Source organism: Denticeps clupeoides, chromosome 18 (genome assembly GCF_900700375.1).
Source record: "Denticeps clupeoides chromosome 18, fDenClu1.1, whole genome shotgun sequence".
In the NCBI taxonomy this organism is placed as follows: domain Eukaryota; kingdom Metazoa; phylum Chordata; class Actinopteri; order Clupeiformes; family Denticipitidae; genus Denticeps; species Denticeps clupeoides.
In genome coordinates, this window is record NC_041724.1 from 11995985 (window position 1) to 12013487 (window position 17503).

The 17503-nt window shown below is 44.8% G+C and overlaps 2 protein-coding genes across 5 annotated transcripts in view; one reads left to right on the plus strand and one right to left on the minus strand.

The window, feature by feature from the left end:
• Window positions 1–60: 60 nt before the first annotated feature.
• LOC114768266 (uncharacterized) lies at window positions 61–10276 on the plus strand. Its single transcript, XM_028960457.1, has 8 exons — window positions 61–302; window positions 1114–1293; window positions 1682–1870; window positions 2541–2717; window positions 3386–3527; window positions 5412–6061; window positions 7116–7260; window positions 8182–10276. Exons 1-8 carry the CDS (start codon window positions 207–209, stop codon window positions 9084–9086), a joined length of 2484 nt encoding a protein of 827 aa, XP_028816290.1. The 5' UTR covers window positions 61–206; the 3' UTR covers window positions 9087–10276.
• A 1838-nt stretch (window positions 10277–12114) lies between these two features.
• Window positions 12115–17503, minus strand: part of drp2 (dystrophin related protein 2) — a 164645-nt gene continuing 159256 nt past the window's right edge. For all 4 annotated transcript variants that reach the window (XM_028960456.1, XM_028960453.1, XM_028960452.1 and 1 more), the window contains 4 exons: window positions 15880–16117; window positions 14665–14767; window positions 13878–13964; window positions 12115–13141 (listed from right to left, as the gene is read on the minus strand). In XM_028960456.1, coding sequence (XP_028816289.1) covers window positions 13122–13141; window positions 13878–13964; window positions 14665–14767; window positions 15880–16117 — 448 coding nt within the window. In that variant the 3' untranslated portion in view covers window positions 12115–13121. The remainder of the gene's footprint in view (window positions 13142–13877; window positions 13965–14664; window positions 14768–15879; window positions 16118–17503) is intronic.

The window sequence follows — 17503 nt, forward strand, 5'->3', positions numbered from 1 at the left end:
CGGGGCCCAGATTAAAGCGGCCGTCATCAACCTGCTAATCCAGCCATCTGTCAGAAAGCAGGATCGGAGCTCCAGCCCCGGGCACCTGATGCCTCCCTCTTTCCCCCTTTGTCTGAGGTCTAATTAAGCTGCACTGGAGCTTCAGAAGCAGATATCCAGGTGAAGAAGAGCCTTTTGTCAGGAGAGAGTAAAGAGAAAAAAAAAACATGGAGGAGACTTACCTGCTGGACCATCCTGGAGTAAAGAAAAAGATCCTCCATGGAGGTCAGGGAGCTCTTCCTCACTTCCCTCCGGGCACCAAGGTAAGACCTCCAGCCGACCCCCTCTCAGCAGTGTGAGCAGCAAAATCTGATTTCCAGTCAAATAAACTTTTGAAACCCCATAAATACTTTATGCTATCATCGGCTTCTAAAGGTTTATATCTACCAGGCTTCATTAGATGCTCCATTTTTATTTGTCCGTTTTATTGGCCGTAAAGCATGATTCAGATTCCTGGTTGTAAAAAAATAATAATAAAAAACAGCGAAACACCTTGGCCGTGTAATGGCAGTTTAGGGGCTGATTAGACGGTTCGACCTGAGATTGACAGGCCGCGGCGGCCACTGGTGTCGGTGTCAGACGATCTTTTCCCAGCCTGGCCGCGTCCGGCCATATGGCCCGAGGCTCGGCCGACGATGACAAACAATTTCCACGACAATCCCGGCGCTAATCTCCCTCCGTTCACCAGCTGTGAGCCGGGCCTGCTCTCGTTCTGCCGAGGTGCTTCTGTCTCCCGACTGGTTCAAATGGGCTCCAAATTAAAATGACTCATTTCCAGCAGGGGAGCCGAGGTTGGAACAGAAATAGCTTTTCTGAAACAGATTGCTTGGCTCTCAAAACATATTACAGAGGCAATGCATTGTCACCCCCCCCCCCCCCCCACACACACACAAACACACACACTCACACTCACACACACAGAACCCCCCGTTCAGGCACGCAGGGTACATAGGGAGCAGAAAGATCCAGATCATTCCGCATTATTCCCATGGAATAACCATACCCCTTAATCCTCTCTTACTCCCCTCATCTCTCCCTTCTTCTTCTTCTTCTTCTTTGTCTGCCTCCACCAAGCTGGTGTTTCACTTCCAAACCCTGAAGGACGACTTTGAGAGGACGGTGGTAGATGACAGCCGCAGATGGAAGCAGCCCATGGAGATCTTCGTGGGGAAGATGTTTAAGATGGAGGTGTGGGAGGTGCTGCTCACTTCCATGCGGGTTGGGGAGGTGGCAGAGTTCTGGTGCGATCCAATTGTGAGTTGAAAAGTTCAAACGCACCCGCACATCCATTGTCAGCCCTGCCTTTTTAGGGTTACTCGGTTTTTCCAAGTGGAAGCTGATGCTCCTTGGGTCCAAATTGAGATTTAATTAGCGTTCACGAGCGCGAGGTGGGGGTTGCAACCGCTTCAGATCTCATTCTTATGCAGATGAAGCAACCTCTGGTGGCCTCCTACACGCCTATTAAAAAACGCAAAATGTCTTTTGGTGCAATTCTTACCATTTCATTGCCATCCAAGAGACACAAACAGATTCTACATTTGCAAGTCAAATCCGGACAATTGATTGCAGTTTATTACTTGCAAATTGCAACAACAAGCATATTCTTAATTAAGCATCTTTTAATTGTCTTTTCTTTGTTCAGCACACCGGTCTATACCCCATGGTGTCAAAAGGTATGCGTCTAGTGGCTCAGGGAAAAGACCCCCTGGAAGGGCAGAGGCACATGTGTGGCATGGGCAACATGTTTAACTACAGTTCGATGGGATGCCCAGTACTGGATGACCTGATGAGGGAGCCGCAGTCACTAATATTCATCATGGAGCTCATTTCAGTAAGTAACACCCACCCACCCACACATACACACACACACACACACACACACAACCATTTATGCAGAGGCTCTCCAAACAACAGCAGATTCATACACTTACCATTCAAGTCTGAGCATTACATTACAGTTACATTTATGGAATTTATCAGACGCCCTTATCCAGAGCGACTTACAATCAGTAGTTACAGGGAGAGTCCCCCCCTGGAGCAGCTTAGGGTTAAGTGTCAGGGACACAATGGTAGTAAGTGGGATTTGAACCTGGGTCTTCTGGTTCATAGGCGAGTGTGTTACCCACTAGGCTTCTACCACATTTTGAGCACAAGCACAAAATGTCATGCAGCGATATGGGGTGCTGGGGACAAGACGTTATCCGCAGCTCTCGCTTGCTCCGCTGGGGCAGTGGTGGCCTAGCAGTATAAGGAAGCGGCCCCGTAATCAGAAGGTTGCTGGTTCGAATCCCGATCTGCCAAGGTACCACTGAGGTGCCACTGAGCAAAGCACCGTCCCCACACACTGCTCCCCGGGCGCCTGTCATGGCTGCCCTCTGCTCACTCAGGGTGATGGGTTAAATGCAGAGGACAAATTTCACTGTATGCACTGTGTGCTGTGCTGCTGTGTATCACATGTGATAATCACTTCACTTTCACAATCACTTCACTTTCACTTCCAGGTGGGCGACCCGTTATCATACAATCGCGAGTCTTGGATGATGGACAAAGATGAGAAGCTGCAGGCCGTGCCGTCCCTCCACCTGCAGGGCAACACGCTGGTCAAGCTGGGGCGTTACCGCGAGGCCGCCGCCAAGTACCAGGAGGCCGTGCTGCTTCTCAGAACCGTGCGGTCCAAGGTAAGCGGCCGAACCATTAAGAAGGTCCAGGCTTGCAACCTCATGTCCAACCATGTCTGCCTGATGCAGAATTAACTTTAATCAAGATTTATAAGGCAATGGTTTCATATTATTTACATAATAATTTACAGTGTTGGTCATAAAAAGCAGTGATCACAAGGCATTTTTCACATCATCACACCTTCATTTACACAGTTAGATTATTTAAAAGAACCGGTTTACAAAAAGCTAATCATCTTTGACCTTGGTTCTCAAACTGGTGCGTCAGGAGACTCTGATCTTAAATATTATCAGCTGCTGAGTATTTTCAAAACTCTTAGTGCAGTTTAGTTGATAACCTCGCTTGCTGTGTGTTTGTAGTATTGCTACTGAATGAGGGTTAATAATGAATAATATTCATATTCAGAATAAAAACGGATGAAACCAATGTCTTCCTATCTGGCCCAGTAGATCCTCCCACTTCATGAACTTAAAACAGAAAGTGATTTGGGAAGAGAGCTAAAGAATTGTGGAACACCAGTCATGTGACACATCTCTTTTTTTCTCGCTTTTACACATTCCCTTAGTGTGTTAGTGTGTTATATATTCCACCTCTTACAATCTCACACATCGAGAGGGCACAGCCAATTGTGAGTTGGCCCCTTTTAAAATCCCACTGTGATTGGCAGGAGATGCCTGGTGATGAGTACTACATTCATTTGGGTCGGCTCATCATCCCACTGGTCCTCAACTACTGCCAGTGTATGCTGGAGCTGGAAGAATACTACGAGGTGCTGGAGCACACTACAGAGCTGCTGGAGAAACATAAAGGTACTGCCGACTGCACCAGAGACACCAAAGAACAAACTCATTTTCAGACCATGTAGCACAAGTTCTACATTTCTTCATGATGACTGAAAATGTATAATATCCGAGAGTGTAGCTGAAGCCATAGATGGGTGAGAAATTGATTTTTGGTCACCGGTCTTGCAATGGACATGATTTTCTAAAAGATATTTCCTCATCTGGTGGTGCTGTGATGCTGTTGGAGACAATGTTCAGACTGTCAGGAAAAAAGGATACACAAGAAACGACATGGAAAGTGACACTGCCCGATAACCCCTACAACTTGTTCGAACAGTCACTATAGTGAGAACAGAAAAAAACAGTCGCCCCATGTCCTGTGCTCTGTAGCTAAGATATTTAGCCAATCGCCAATCAAACACTTCACTTCTGGTGTGTGGAATTCTGATGAGAAAAGAACAGTTTGGAATAAAACTGTAATGAGCGCTATGAGTACTTTGACATCACAACCACGTCACTGTCACTTTCCCCATACACTGTTGCACCGATGGTCCAGGAGGACTATATTTGTCTCACTTTGTACTATGTATGTGGATGGGTTTACAATAAAGCTGTACTGTTCAGCTTTTTCCTTTATCTTTTCGCCCGCCCGTACCTTTGAATTGAGTCCGTGTGGAGCAGAAAGAGTGTGTGTTCAGGACATCCTAAGACCTCTGTGTATTTGCACGGATTCACCAGGGCCTTCCAGTTCACACACTCTCAGCTTTCATAGCAATGCCGCATCCGAGCTTTCGCCTTCCTGCCTCCTTATCCCCCACGTTCTTTCAACTCTGTTTGTTTTTTTTTATCTCTTGGGTCCTACAATTTTCAACGGGTGTGTAACGTGGAGAGAGGCTTCTTGCCGTCTTTTACCGTATTCATTTTCGCTACCCATGGCTCCCCTAATGAGGGCTCGACCATGGTCTGTGCAGCTCTCATCCTTTGTTGTCCGAGAGGACCTCTCATTTTGTCCCCTTCTCTCCTGGTGTCACCTGTCCTTTGTCACTGAGGTTATCTTGTCTCTCTGTCACTTCACATTTCTCCTCCACCATATTCCTCTTTCTTGGCACCTTTTTGTCAGTTTTATGTTTTTGTGCAGTGAGAGAACAGCAGCACAGTTCTGCTGGAGACTACATAAAGAGCTAGAAAAAATGAACTATTGAAACATCTGGAGATGTTCAATAGGAGAAAATAGGCAGCTATTTTCAAGCTGGCACAAAGTGAATTGCTAAGATTGGGCCATGTTTGCTAGTGTAAGGTCAAAGGCATTCTCAGGATTTACATAAATAAAACAGATGAAACAAAAAAAAAGAACAATGCGACGCAATGCGATGTTTGCGAACATGTTTCAGTTGACAGAAATAGCAGCAATAAAAGGGTATTTAGTTTCTCTTCTTCGAGATACAGATCACTACCCACAGGTTCTGTCTTGTTTCATCAGTATATGTAGCTCCTGGAGGCTGCCGAACACTTAGTGCGTAGCGCTGCGCTTTGTGCAAGTGTGAAAATAGTGCCCATATATGGGAAATGAACAAGGTAAATTCATCGATTGGCCTTTTTTTTTTTTAACTGAGCCCCTGGGTCTTGCAGCCTGGCTGAGTGTGGATTAGGTTTCTGGCAGGATGAAGTAAACAACTCACTTAAGATTTCCTAAGAGACCACAATGAGTCTTTCACACCATGACAGCTTCATACTCAATAAGACCCATACATATTCATTAGCTATGCACTTGAATTTTGAACACACACACACACACACACACACACACACACACACAGTGCACTTGGAGAAGGAGATGATATGCTTTATTCCAACAGAGCGAGTGAGAAAATGAAACTTTAAAGGACCTCCCTGTCCTTTCCCTTCCCGCAGACTGTGTGAAGGCATACTACAAGAGGGCCAAAGCCAACGCTGCGGTGTGGAATGAGAAAGAAGCGAAAAGGGACTTTCACATGGTGGCAAACCTTGACCCCACCCTCGGCTCACTGGTGCGCAAGGAGCTCCAAAACCTCTCTGAGAAGATGAAGGAGAAGTACTGGGAGGAGAAGGAGAACTACTGGAAGATGATGGAGGAAAAGGAGAAAAAGAAGAGCAAAAAGCAAGAGGAGGGGGAGGTCACAGGTCAGGATGAGGGAAAGGAGGAAAATGACGAGAGTGAGGAGAACAGAGAAGAAGAAAAGGAAGAAAACCAAGGAACACAGAAGAAAAAAGTAGATATCACAGTAAAGAAGGATGTTGGAAAGGTTGTCATACACCACGCTGTGGAAGAGAGGGAGCAGGTCCAAGTTGCAGCGGCCGAGAAAGAGCCGACCAATCACGAGGCTCAAGGTGGCTCAGAGGTAAAGGAGGAAGCCGATAAGAAGCCACCTTCTTTGACACAAGGCAAAGACTGGCAGCAGATGCTCCGTCTCACCATGCTGCTGCAGAAAGAGGGCAACTTCTACATGAACGATCGCAAGTTTGCAGAAGCTGCAGAGAAATTCAAGGAAGCCCTGGAGTATGTCAACTTCCTTCAGACCAAGGTGAGTCTTAAACGCTTAGAACTTCAGAACTCATCACTGTAAATACATATTGCATGACTCTTATCTGAAAGTACATACTTTCACCCTCTCCGCACGGCAATCGACACACACTTATGAACATCAGTTTAATCCAGATCGCTTTGGGTGAAAGTGTATGGCAAGTTAACGTAATGTAATTAACACAGTAACTACAAAAGACATGTAGTGAGATGTTAGGTAATCCCGCTGAGCCCATTTGGTAGTATAAAACCTCGAGGACCACCTTAAAGTAGAAATATTCATATTCAACCCTGCTTCAGACCAGGAAAGTCAAACAGGATTTCTCTTTGCGAGGCAACCTGTGTTTGGGGTTCGGCTGGCAGCAGCTTCAGTCACGTTCTGGAGCAACAGCAATTAAAGTGACATGTGAAATCTGTAGGGACTGGTCAGAAAAAAAGGTCAGAAATAAGTGCTGAAACATTTAATTGGAAAAAGGACAGAAGAGCTACTTTAAATAAAGTGACATCTGTGTGATTATGTGAGAAAGGGGACAGCCAGACAAGTTCTAGGAAAAGTGTACAGGGCTCTTCTTCTGGTGCTCCTACAGCAAGAGGTCCATTTGTCTCAGTTAAGCAGTTGGAGACCAATTGAAGACGTGGTTTGAGGCCATTTGTCCCGTTGCATGCTGACAGTGATTATTTTATGATGAAAGAACTTTACTATCCTGCTGGGAATGGAGTCTTACAGGAGGATGATGTCATTGATTGGTTGACATCATTACCCTCAGCGCTCCTGATCTCAACTTCTCACATCCTCCACCCATCAATGCATGGATACCTTATGGAAGAACAGTGGATCTGAACTGAAAGCTTCACAGCAGGGAGATTTCCTGCTGACAGAACGAACCAAACACAATTATGCAAAACTGATTAAACTGCATTCTGCGTGTCATCGAATGGTGTCTCGCCCATCAGTCTCCATGGAGGAATTATCCAGGGAAAGGAGGCTGCAGAGAGGAGAAGGGCGTGTAAAACTGCCCTGTGGACAAGTTCTCACCAGAGCTTCTTTACTACAGCAGGTGAACTACAAGGAGCAGGACTGGGAGTCCCTGGAGAAGGTGCGCGTGCCACTCACCCTGAACCTGAGCCAGTGCCACCTGGTGCTGAAGGACTACGAGCAAGTGGTGGAGCTCACAGACAGACTGCTGAAGAGAAACAGAGGCAGGTTTCACACAAACATTGGTTTTATATCATTAAACGTAATGATGAAACGTGTATGTAAATAGTATTTGTAAAATGTCTTCTGTGTCTAAACCCAACTCTGCACTGAAACCTTTTGCACTTAAAACTTGTCATTTAAAAAAAAATTATTATAAAAAATTGGTCCCCACTCATTGTTTATGTACAGAATCTCATCATAACCATTTTTTTTTTTTACATAATTTTCAGTGAAATATAAATAGCAGTAAATAAAATGCAAAGGCTTCAGTGTCATATGCATGGAGCTGAATGCAGTTTGACTAGTGATCAAAGTAACCTTGTTAACCAACTGAAATGGAACATAAAAGCATGCATTCTGCCCACATCTACTTTACATTTCCATTTAACACACCAATAAATAAATAGACAGATCAACATCATGATCACTCGCGGTTGTTTTAAAGATGTGTTTAATTGCATGGCATCCCACTGGGCTCTACGGACAAAGTGAAATGTCATGGCATCCCTAATGGAAACGACCCCCGGTCACTCCACCATCTGCCTGCAGCCGGTCCCGGGCTTGAGTAAAGTGCACTCAGGTGCCGAGTAGTAAATCCTGTCCGGACTGACAAAGCGCTATAGTTTTTTTTTTCTCTCCTTCCCAGGAAGTTAAAACCTCTTGCATCATTTCCCACACTCAGCTTCCGACATCTCGTGACATTTTCCACGCCGGCATCAGTGGTGCGAGAGAAGTGAACGCTTCCCTTGATGTGAATTATTTATTTGGATGTCGATGCAATGTGGCTGTGCGTACTCCCCCGTCCCACTCCTGCTCATTATTCCTGCTTTTTTTTTGCCATCGAACCCCTTTCATGTCCTCCCTCCCTCGTTTTTCTACGTCTCTCATTTATTTTCTCTCCGTTACTTTATCTGTGTTGGCAGGTAATATGAGGGCTCTGTACCAGCGGGCGCGTGCCCACTCCAACCTGTGCCACGAGGAGGAGGCCAAGAAGGACCTGAACAAGCTTCAGCGCCTCTACCCCAAATTCAAACCCGCCATCCGACGTGAGATGAGGCGCCTGGGCGAGAACATGCGACGCAAGCACGTCCGCGAGAACAAGAACTACTGGACCACCGTAAAGGAGCGGTACGGTTCCGAGGGCAAAGGGCAGGCGGCGAGGAGAGCGGGGAAGAAGAAAGGTGCGGGATCAGTCAGAGTGCAGAAGAGGAAGGCGTGCAAGAGAGAAATAGAGCAGAAGGTGGAGGAAGCGCAAGACGACAGGGACGTGGCTCCTAATGAAGAGGCAAGTGGGCTCGATCACAGAGCTGGGGATCGAGTCAAAGCCCCGGCAGACGCCGACGCAGGGAGAGATAAAGCGGGAAATGCCGACAAATCAGGGGGAGATGAAATAGCAGAAGACGCCCCATTAGCTGGAGCAGCGGAGAGTTCCAATAATAACACAGAAGGGATCAAAGAACTCAGTGTAATGAATGTGGACTGTACGATTAACCACGAGTCGGCCAATAAGGAGTCAAAACGTACGGACACGGGAAGCAGTAATGCTGGAACAAAATCCTCCAATAAAAGCCCATCAGGGGCCGACGGCCCTCATCACTGTCATGTGCCGGTGGGAGAGGGGACAGGTCGCGTGGGGAATACTGATGAGGCGAATGCGGCAAAAGGAGCGATGCCCGGTTCCGTTGGCCAACGAGACGCAAAGGTGGAAAGTCCCGCTGGCCAATCAGCTTCGGGCCTGGAAGCAGTCGAACCCAAGACGACCCCCTCGGCGGCGCAAGCGGACAAAGGCAGTAAAACATCCAAACGGAGACATAAAAAGAAGAAGTGAGCGACAGCCATGCAACTTCAAAGACGATCAGGCCTTTGTGTACAACAAATACAAATTTATTTCTTCTTCCTGTACACAGTGAGTAGAAAGCAGCTGATAACATTTTCATTTTTAAAAAGCCTCAGAACTGTTTTATACAAATTAAAAAATAGAAGGAAACTCCAGTCGGTACTGCACTTAATGTAGTGAGTAATAATGCAAAAGGAGGTAAAGAAAAAAAAATACATTTCAGACGGAACATGAATGTTTTACCGAGGGAGAAGGGTTACAAAGTGAAAGTGAGAAATAAGAAGATGTTTCCGTGGAGCATTTTAATGATCAGTAGTAATGATGTCAGATGCACGCCGAAGGGTTAAAAGTCGTCGATCCCCCCCCCCCCCGCCAGTTAGACGAGGCAAACAAGCCCGGTTACCTGCCAGGGCCTCTGCGCCGGGTTAAAAACATGCAGGTCTCTCATTCAGAGGAAAATAATGAGCGCGTTTGTTAACAGGGCCGACCCTGTAAACACAAACGAGACCCAAGCACCGCCTCCCAGCCCCGGCAATTCCGACTCTTCATTTGTGCTACAGCCGACGCCGCCGGTGGCTCCCTGTGCAGATGATGCTACATCCACACTCGCGTGGGAAGGCGCCGCGTTTATAATCAGATTTAGTCTATTAAGAGACATTATGACAGCTTTTACTGTTATGAGTTGGTTATGTTGAGTTTTGGTTGTCCTCCGGGGTCTTTTATGCGGGTATGTGGTGGTTAAATTCATGTATGATCTGAAAAAATAAATTATACAACCGGAACAGAGTGACACTTTTAGGTTGATGTTTTAAGACCTGCACAGCAATCACTGAGCAGCGGCCATGTAGTGTAGGTCTGTGGTTAATCTTAAAAAAAAAAATTCAAATATATTACTGTGGTAACGTTGGACGGGATTGTATTATGTCTGTTATGTTACCCCAAAGGCCCTGAAGATCACATCAATACAAAGAAATATTGTCTTCTAATGACCTCGGTGGATAAAAGGTGTCCGGTTCTATAAAGTTCTGATGGCGTATAATACTAATTAGGTTTGTTCCTTCAAGAGCCATAAAAATCTTCTTCCCCCTAAGGGGTTCCTGGCCTGAAAAGGTTTAATTTAGGTTATTTAGAGGTGAAAAATGTATGTTGATGTGCTGAGAAATAAAGAGATGGTAAAAAAACGGATGCTCGTCCTGTCTTCTTTAGAATAATAAATGATTCGCCATCTCAGGACGGAACAGATGTGGGTCTTAATGTCCGTCTGCAGCGATTAAACTGCAGCGACGTCGGGCCACGAGGAGGGGAGGACTTCACTTCCTGTACTTCCATCTCCTGTGCCATGAACCCACGTCTACCGTGCGCAACCTGAGGTGCCGTGTCCTTGGGGACGGTTCCCTAGCAACCACATCAAAACATGCGCCGCAGCACAGTCTGATGTCAAAAGTGAGCACGCTGCCTGGAGGAGAGGCTGCACCAATTGGCTGATGGGATTAAAACTGAAAATTGAAGTCTGGAAAAGGGTCAGAATTTCCCCTCCCATATGATGGCAAATAACAAAGGGGAAATAATGGCTTTTTTTTTAAACAAACAGGAAACATCCTCCTCTCGCATCCTTTAATCTCACGCCTCCGTTCTGGCGAAGCCAATAATGACGGTGTATTTACATAGAGGTGCTACATTGATTTCTTCCTCCCACAATTTATTTCTCTGTTCTCTGTGCCGCTGATGTTGGTCGAATCTGCCCAATCTCCTTTGTAGCTGCCGTCTTCCGCCTTGCACTCTGGACTTAAAGTGGACTCTCATAACGAGGCTGTTGGGTGGGATGACCCTCAGGCTCTCTCTACACCATTGATCAGTGCAGGGAATTCGGATGCGGAATGGTAAGAGCAATAAAAAAATGAGTCGAGGAAATAAGAAGACACTGGATTACAGGACAACTGAGGAATTAAGGCAATATCCTGCACAGTGGTCTTTCGGGAAAACAGAAGGACTGAAACGGAGAAGAAGCAGAGGCCGTCAGTTTACGGCCCACAAACCCACAGAGGCGATGTGTAAAAAAGACAGTAAATATGGACCCAATGTGACTTCATTTTCATGGACAGCAATATTCTAGTCTTAACTCAGAGTCTATGTTATGATGAAGACACTATGAAGCATTTACCTCAATCTGAATAAGGTCATATTTGGATGAAACATTAATTGGAATAAGACATAAAATAAATATTCCAATCTTATCTGTAGCATGAAAACCCTTCACAAACTTTCGCAATAACATCCTATTAGAAAAAGTTTCACAGCAGTCTTAAACACATTTGCCAACCCACATCTCCACAATCCCACAGTCCATCTCCATCGTGGGACAAATCATTATAAATGATATACAGTTATCACTTCTACCTAGTCAGGATCAGGGCAGGGTGTGTACACACCCCCATTCACACACTGTGCACTCCTATACTCACATCTATGCATGCAAACTCCACAAACACACACCTAGAGCCAGGATTTGAATTCACAGCCTCTGAGTTGTGTGTCACGTGATTCCACCCAGGAGGTGATGCGCCTCCTATAAATGGGCAAGATGGCCGTTGTTCCTTGCTCAGTCATTATTTGCTATTACTCGGCCCTTCACCATCCTGCTTCTCAAAGAAAGAATTATCCTGTTCGTTACCTATCTTGTTTTTGAAATCCCTTCTCTTCCTGCCTTCCCTTCCCTTGTCGTTTCACATGAACGTTGACATCAATGGATGTTTCCGCTCATGTTGATCTAACATTCGTAGATTAAAAGCGGTGTAAATTCGCCTACCTCCTTGTGCCTTTCTGCATTGGGGTTATTGTTTCTACCTTCATGCGCTCATTCTTCTCATTGTCGTGACAGTGTGAGGCTAGGTCACTGTTTGTGTGCCACCATGGTCCTTCCATTTGGAAGAATTCATCTAAAACATCCGTTTCTATTAGCAATTCTTTCTTTAGCTGATTTTAAATTTTAAATATATTTATTTTTTACTTTTTTTCAGGTTGTATACTCAAAAGTCTATGATAAATAAGAAATGTCATTATTTTCAATATAAAAATAAATAAAAACAAGGGAAATAAATTTATAAAAAATATAAAATGCAGATTTTTCGTCATTCTAGATGTCAATTTGCTGAGATTCTATTCTTATTCTATAAACCAATAATTCTTTTAAACTGACAGACTTGCATTAGTTAAAACTGCATTCCATTGAACTGTGGCTGACTATGGTCCAGTCTTCATTTATGCAGAACTTAGAGTCTTTTACAACACAAACAGCGCCTAGACAGGATTTTTGATGAAAAAAACAATGTTTTCTATGAACGGATTCAAAATATGCACTTACAGGGTCAATATATAGAATATTGCTGCCCATTTAGAAGTAGTCTTTGGTAGGATGATGGCGGTGTGTGTTGATGGAGGAGGGGGCTCTGAGGGCTCTGAGTCTTTTCTTTTTTCACTGATTATGTGAAAACCTACACAGTAAATAGGCTTTTTGTTGCGAGTCCTGCCGGCTGCCTGGCAATCTGCTCCCCTCTCCGCTGGCAGAACCGCAGCATCGGCCCCGCCCGAACACGCGGGAAATGGTGAAGCGTGGGAAAACAGGGAACGCGCTCGACGAGACAGTTCAACAAAAACCAACACAGTGGAGTTACGGGCATTACACACGTTTTTTTAAAAAGGGGGTGAGACGCGGGTTCACTCCTTGTTGCTGGCGGCGTGATCAGACTGTTGTGCTGTGTTAGCGGCCACACGCTACGGCTCTGCACAGTGTCTGGAACAAACATTAGCCTTTGGCACCATTGGGCATAAGTGGTGTGATGTGGAAGGTGTGTGTGCGTTCATGTACGTGGGAGTGGAGTTTAGCACACAGACATCGTGGCACAATGGATGGGCGACGATCCTCTGTTGGAAAAGCAGAAGAAAGGCCTCCTGTCTGTCTGTCTGTGCTGAACCAGTCAGTTCATCAGGCAGTCCTATGCACTCCAGCTCCCGTCCATCCATCCACTGCTAAATCAGTGAAGTGTTTCCTGGAAGAAGGAGGAGAACCAGGTTGCAAGATCTGTCCATCAGCAGACCAGCAGCAGAAACATGACCCTGCCTGACATGGCTGTCACAAAGTTGCTCACCAGCAGTGTACTTTCAGTGTGCAAGTAAGTTCACCCATTCTTGACATTCTTTTTGAAAAATCTAACTCAAAATTCTAATATTCCAAACAAGAAAAGAAGTCTAAAACTGCACAACAATTTATTAAAATTGCAATCGGCTGAGAAGCATCCGAGGAATGGTGATCTCAGTAGTCTGGTTCCATCTCTTTTTCTACTGGACACAGCCACCTACCTAAAGAATGCTGATTGAGTGATGTTGCTAAGCAACAATACCAGAAGCTGTAACCTCATGTTTGCAAAAGGCTCAGCTGTTTGCAACTTCTTTGTTGTGTTCTGACAAATCCACATAAAAATATGATTCAAATTTCTATTAAACAAAAAAATAACTATTTGACATGTTTGACATTTATTGTGACAAACGTCAATGCTGACTGATTGTATTGTGGTAACATTTTACCTGTATTCCCTAATTGTTAACCATACCATTAAAAATCAAGTAATATATATCTCCATCTCCAGTTATGAATTATTTCTTCCCACAGTTACAGTCTGTTAAGAGGCGTTTAAAGATCCACATCTCATCTCAGTTCCCTATACAAAGGAGGGAGTAAAGGAACTGTTAACACCTATAGATTTCTTTTTTACACTCTGAACTCGCCTGGCTCTGAGGGGAAGACGTTCCTCAGCTGCTCGATAACCTCCTGCAACTGCAGCACCGTGTCCTGCTCAGGGTCCACGTCGTCGCCTGCACGGAAGAGATAAGTTGGGCATAAGTTGGGCAGGTAAAGTGCTTAGCCACCCACACATGCTCAGTTCATTAAATACATGTTCAAAGGAGGTTTAAATAATTGACTGTTTTCAATATTTTTGTACTGTAAGCTCAAGGTAGTGTAATAATTTTTGGTACACTGAACACAAACTTCAATGTTTTTTTAATAAACAGAATTTAAAATGGGAGGAGCCTGGCGATTGGATGATTAAAAAACATATGGCCCCAGATTTGAAGATTAACCTACCAAATCTTCCGACACAAAAATCTTCTGAATGCGGTAATACGAACAACCTGAATTGTGTAAAGAGAATCTTCTGAATGTGTAGTAAGAATATGATTTGCGTAGAGAGAACCTTTTGGTTTAGCACATTAGAACTATACAGTAAAATGTACAGCAGGTAAAGATGGACTCATTAGGTACGTTTATATTCATGTACATCTGGGCTGCATTTTCGCTCACTGTACAAATGGTGCCTTGTGTTGTCTAGTGTATGAAAGGTATGAGGCGGTTGAACTTTTAGCTGAAAACACAACAGATGGGCGCAAATTCATCTTAAATCGCTCATTTGAAAAGATATCTTAGTTAAGTGTTCAAAAAAACAATTATTTCATTTTTCTCCCTGGCAACATAGTATTAGATGCTTTTTTTATAAAGAGCAAAATCAGGGCTGACCTGCTGCCTCGGTGTCGGTGGTCTCCCCATGGCACCCCCTTCCTGACATGGGTGACGAGAGGGATGAGGGTTCCGACCCATTCAGCTCCGAGTCGTCTTTGGGCTGGCGTGACGATAAAGAAAGAACAAGACCTGAGTGTGGTTTACAGATGTCATGAGTGCAGATCCTCTGATTTGGGTTCGTTTTCTGCTTGTTATCTAATAAAAATGAATAGATTGCCCCGAACAGGGAATTTGGGCCCAAGTTCCATAAATTTCCACTTTTGAGGTGAAAACAGCCTGAGCGACAGTGAAACGAGGCTGCCACTTCAAACAGCAAAAGCCCTGATTTCAGGGCATACATACAGATACATACAGATGTTTATTCATGGAAATAAAAAGAGAGGCTTTTAAATATTTCAGTTTCAAGGCACCAGAGACTCTCAGAGACAACCCCGAGTCACAAAAAAAGAGGAAACAGTAGTTTACTGATGCTTTGCATAAAGGATTATGGCCTTTATCTTATTCTGCTCTGCTAGTTTGAACAGTGCTGTCTGACGTTATTCCCAGCAATCTACTTTTTTTTTTTTACTTCCAGCGGTATTGCTCAGTCTCACCTCCAGCGATTCCGTCTATCACCCCTGCCAATCAAAACCCTCTCTTTTTACCAACTGCCTTCAATCATATTTTTTTCCCCATGAGCTCCCTCACCTCTTAATTCACCTGCAACTACACAGTAATTCTACTCACTTTCTGCACCTCTGTCCTTTCATTTCTCATCATGCCTTCTGTCTTTTGTCCCATTTTGGTGTGGCTCCATCTTGTTTCTTTCCATCCTTCTGCAGCCGTCTGAATGCGAAAATGCGCCGCCACCTCTCCGTCCATACAGCTGAAGCCCATACTTTTCTACTTCTTCCCACACAGCAGGATAAAGCTGCTCTCTAGCCCCCCTTTCCCCCCCAACACTCTCCCACATCTCTTTATCCCAGCCGTAATCCTCTCCCCGCCTCTCTGTGCTTTTCCTTTCGGCTCTGTTTACTTGCGGCACAAAGTCTTTACCTATCCACTTTCCTCTTCTATCCCCTTTCTCTCGTTTCGTATGATTGTTTCGCACGTCTCCTTCCTTCCCTGTTGTACTTTATTCCTTCTGCACGCAGGCTGCAGAAACTTGTTTTTTCTCCATTCCCTGCTCCATCAGGAACACGTTTCTCCATCTCTCTCCCACAGTCCGTCTACCTGAAGTAGAAGTTCTCGGAGCCTCTGCAGCTGCGACTCCAGCTGTTTGTTGTGGTCTTCCAAGATCTGCATCCGCGTCTCCAGCCGGGTTTTGTGCTGCCTGAGGACACGGGCCTCTGCCAGGAGCTCCTCGTCCTGCTGGCCAACCGGCGAGCCAGGAGTGCCATCCATCAGCTGGGGCAATGCCGCCGCCTCCTCGTGCCTCCACTTTAGTCTTCGGTATTCTCCCTGAAGAACCCTGCAACCATGGAAAAAATAAAGTACCTTCTTAACATGTACGCTAAACTTAAAAACTCCGTGATGGACCTGTGAACGAGATCAAATTAGATTAACATCAGCATAAAAAACCCATTCCAAAGGCAGCCTTTGGAATGGTTTGTTTGAACAGAATATGTCAGGTGTGTGTTTAGCAGATTGACTGTCACTCTGCATGCTTTTTTTCCCCCAAAAATTGCTGGAAAGAATGCATCAAAACTGTAAATCTGCTGCGATGAACGCCAGCGGTGGTTACGTTGATGAAACCATATGTAGAGTACAGGGTGGTAGTAGCCTAGTGGGTAACACACTCGCCTATGAACCAGAAGTCCTAGTTTCAAATCCCACTTTCTACCACTGTGTCCCTGAGCAAGACACTAAACCCTAAGTTGGTCCAGGGGGGGGACTGTCCCTGTAACTACTGATTGTAAGTCGCTCTGGATAAGGGCGTCTGGTAAATGCTGTAAATGTAGGTGTAGCTAAATTCTCCTTTACAGTGTATGTTGTTACTTTCCTAGAATAGTCAAAGTATTCTAATGTTTTTATGTAATACATTTTTAGGTGAAACTTAAACTGACTTGGTATACTGACTTTATTATAAGCCCAATTAAGCCATTATAATATCATGTGGTGACTGTGCTATTTTTAATCTACTATGCTATATTTTGTATGTACAGAAGCCCTTAAATGATGGCCCAGCCATCAAACACAACAGCGCTGAATATACTGTAACTCCAGTAATAGCTTCTGTCCATTAGACATTTAAAAATCTCCAATTGTAAGATATTTCTTCATCCCCAAAAGGCTTACTACATTCTCTCTGAAAGATCTACTGCTTGAGCACCAAGTCAGACATTCCAGAGACTGACAAAGTGGCAGCAATGTAGAATTTTTATCATCACGTCCTTGTTCTTTAAAAACAAATGAGCTAACTGTCAAATATCCTCACTTACTGCAGATCAGAATATGTTTCAGTCATTCTTGATGGTATGCTACTTTCCTGCACTGCCTTTTAGACCTTAAAATGTGCCATCATTCCTGAGCAGTTGCCATGTCTTCCGTCACTTATAGAGCTGCTATAGGTTTATTCTGATGTGTCTACTCTATTTTTGTACACACCTCTAATTAGAGCTCCCGCCTATCTTCCTGCTTCAGGGCTCCATCCACAGATGGTACAGTGGATCCACACCTGGCTCCCAGAGGCCTTGACTACCGAGACTTCTTGTCTCTGCTGAGCTCCCTTGAGACTTGTTGTCATACTTCCACCCAATCACTATTACTGCCTCCTTGTCTGCCTCCTTTAAACAAACATCTTTCTGCCATCTCTATTTATTCTCTATCTGTCTGTCTGTCTGTATGTCAGTCAGTC

What these genes read in the sequence shown, in the direction of transcription:
- LOC114768266 (XM_028960457.1), top strand. Translation starts at nt 207, where the DNA reads ATGGAGGAGACTTACCTGCTGGACCATCCTGGAGTAAAGAAAAAGATC. An exon ending in ACTTCCCTCCGGGCACCAAG is followed by an intron (nt 303 to 1,113) that starts GTAAGACCTCCA and finishes GCCTCCACCAAG; the next exon opens with CTGGTGTTTCACTTCCAAAC. An exon ending in TCAGAACCGTGCGGTCCAAG is followed by an intron (nt 2,718 to 3,385) that starts GTAAGCGGCCGA and finishes TGTGATTGGCAG; the next exon opens with GAGATGCCTGGTGATGAGTA.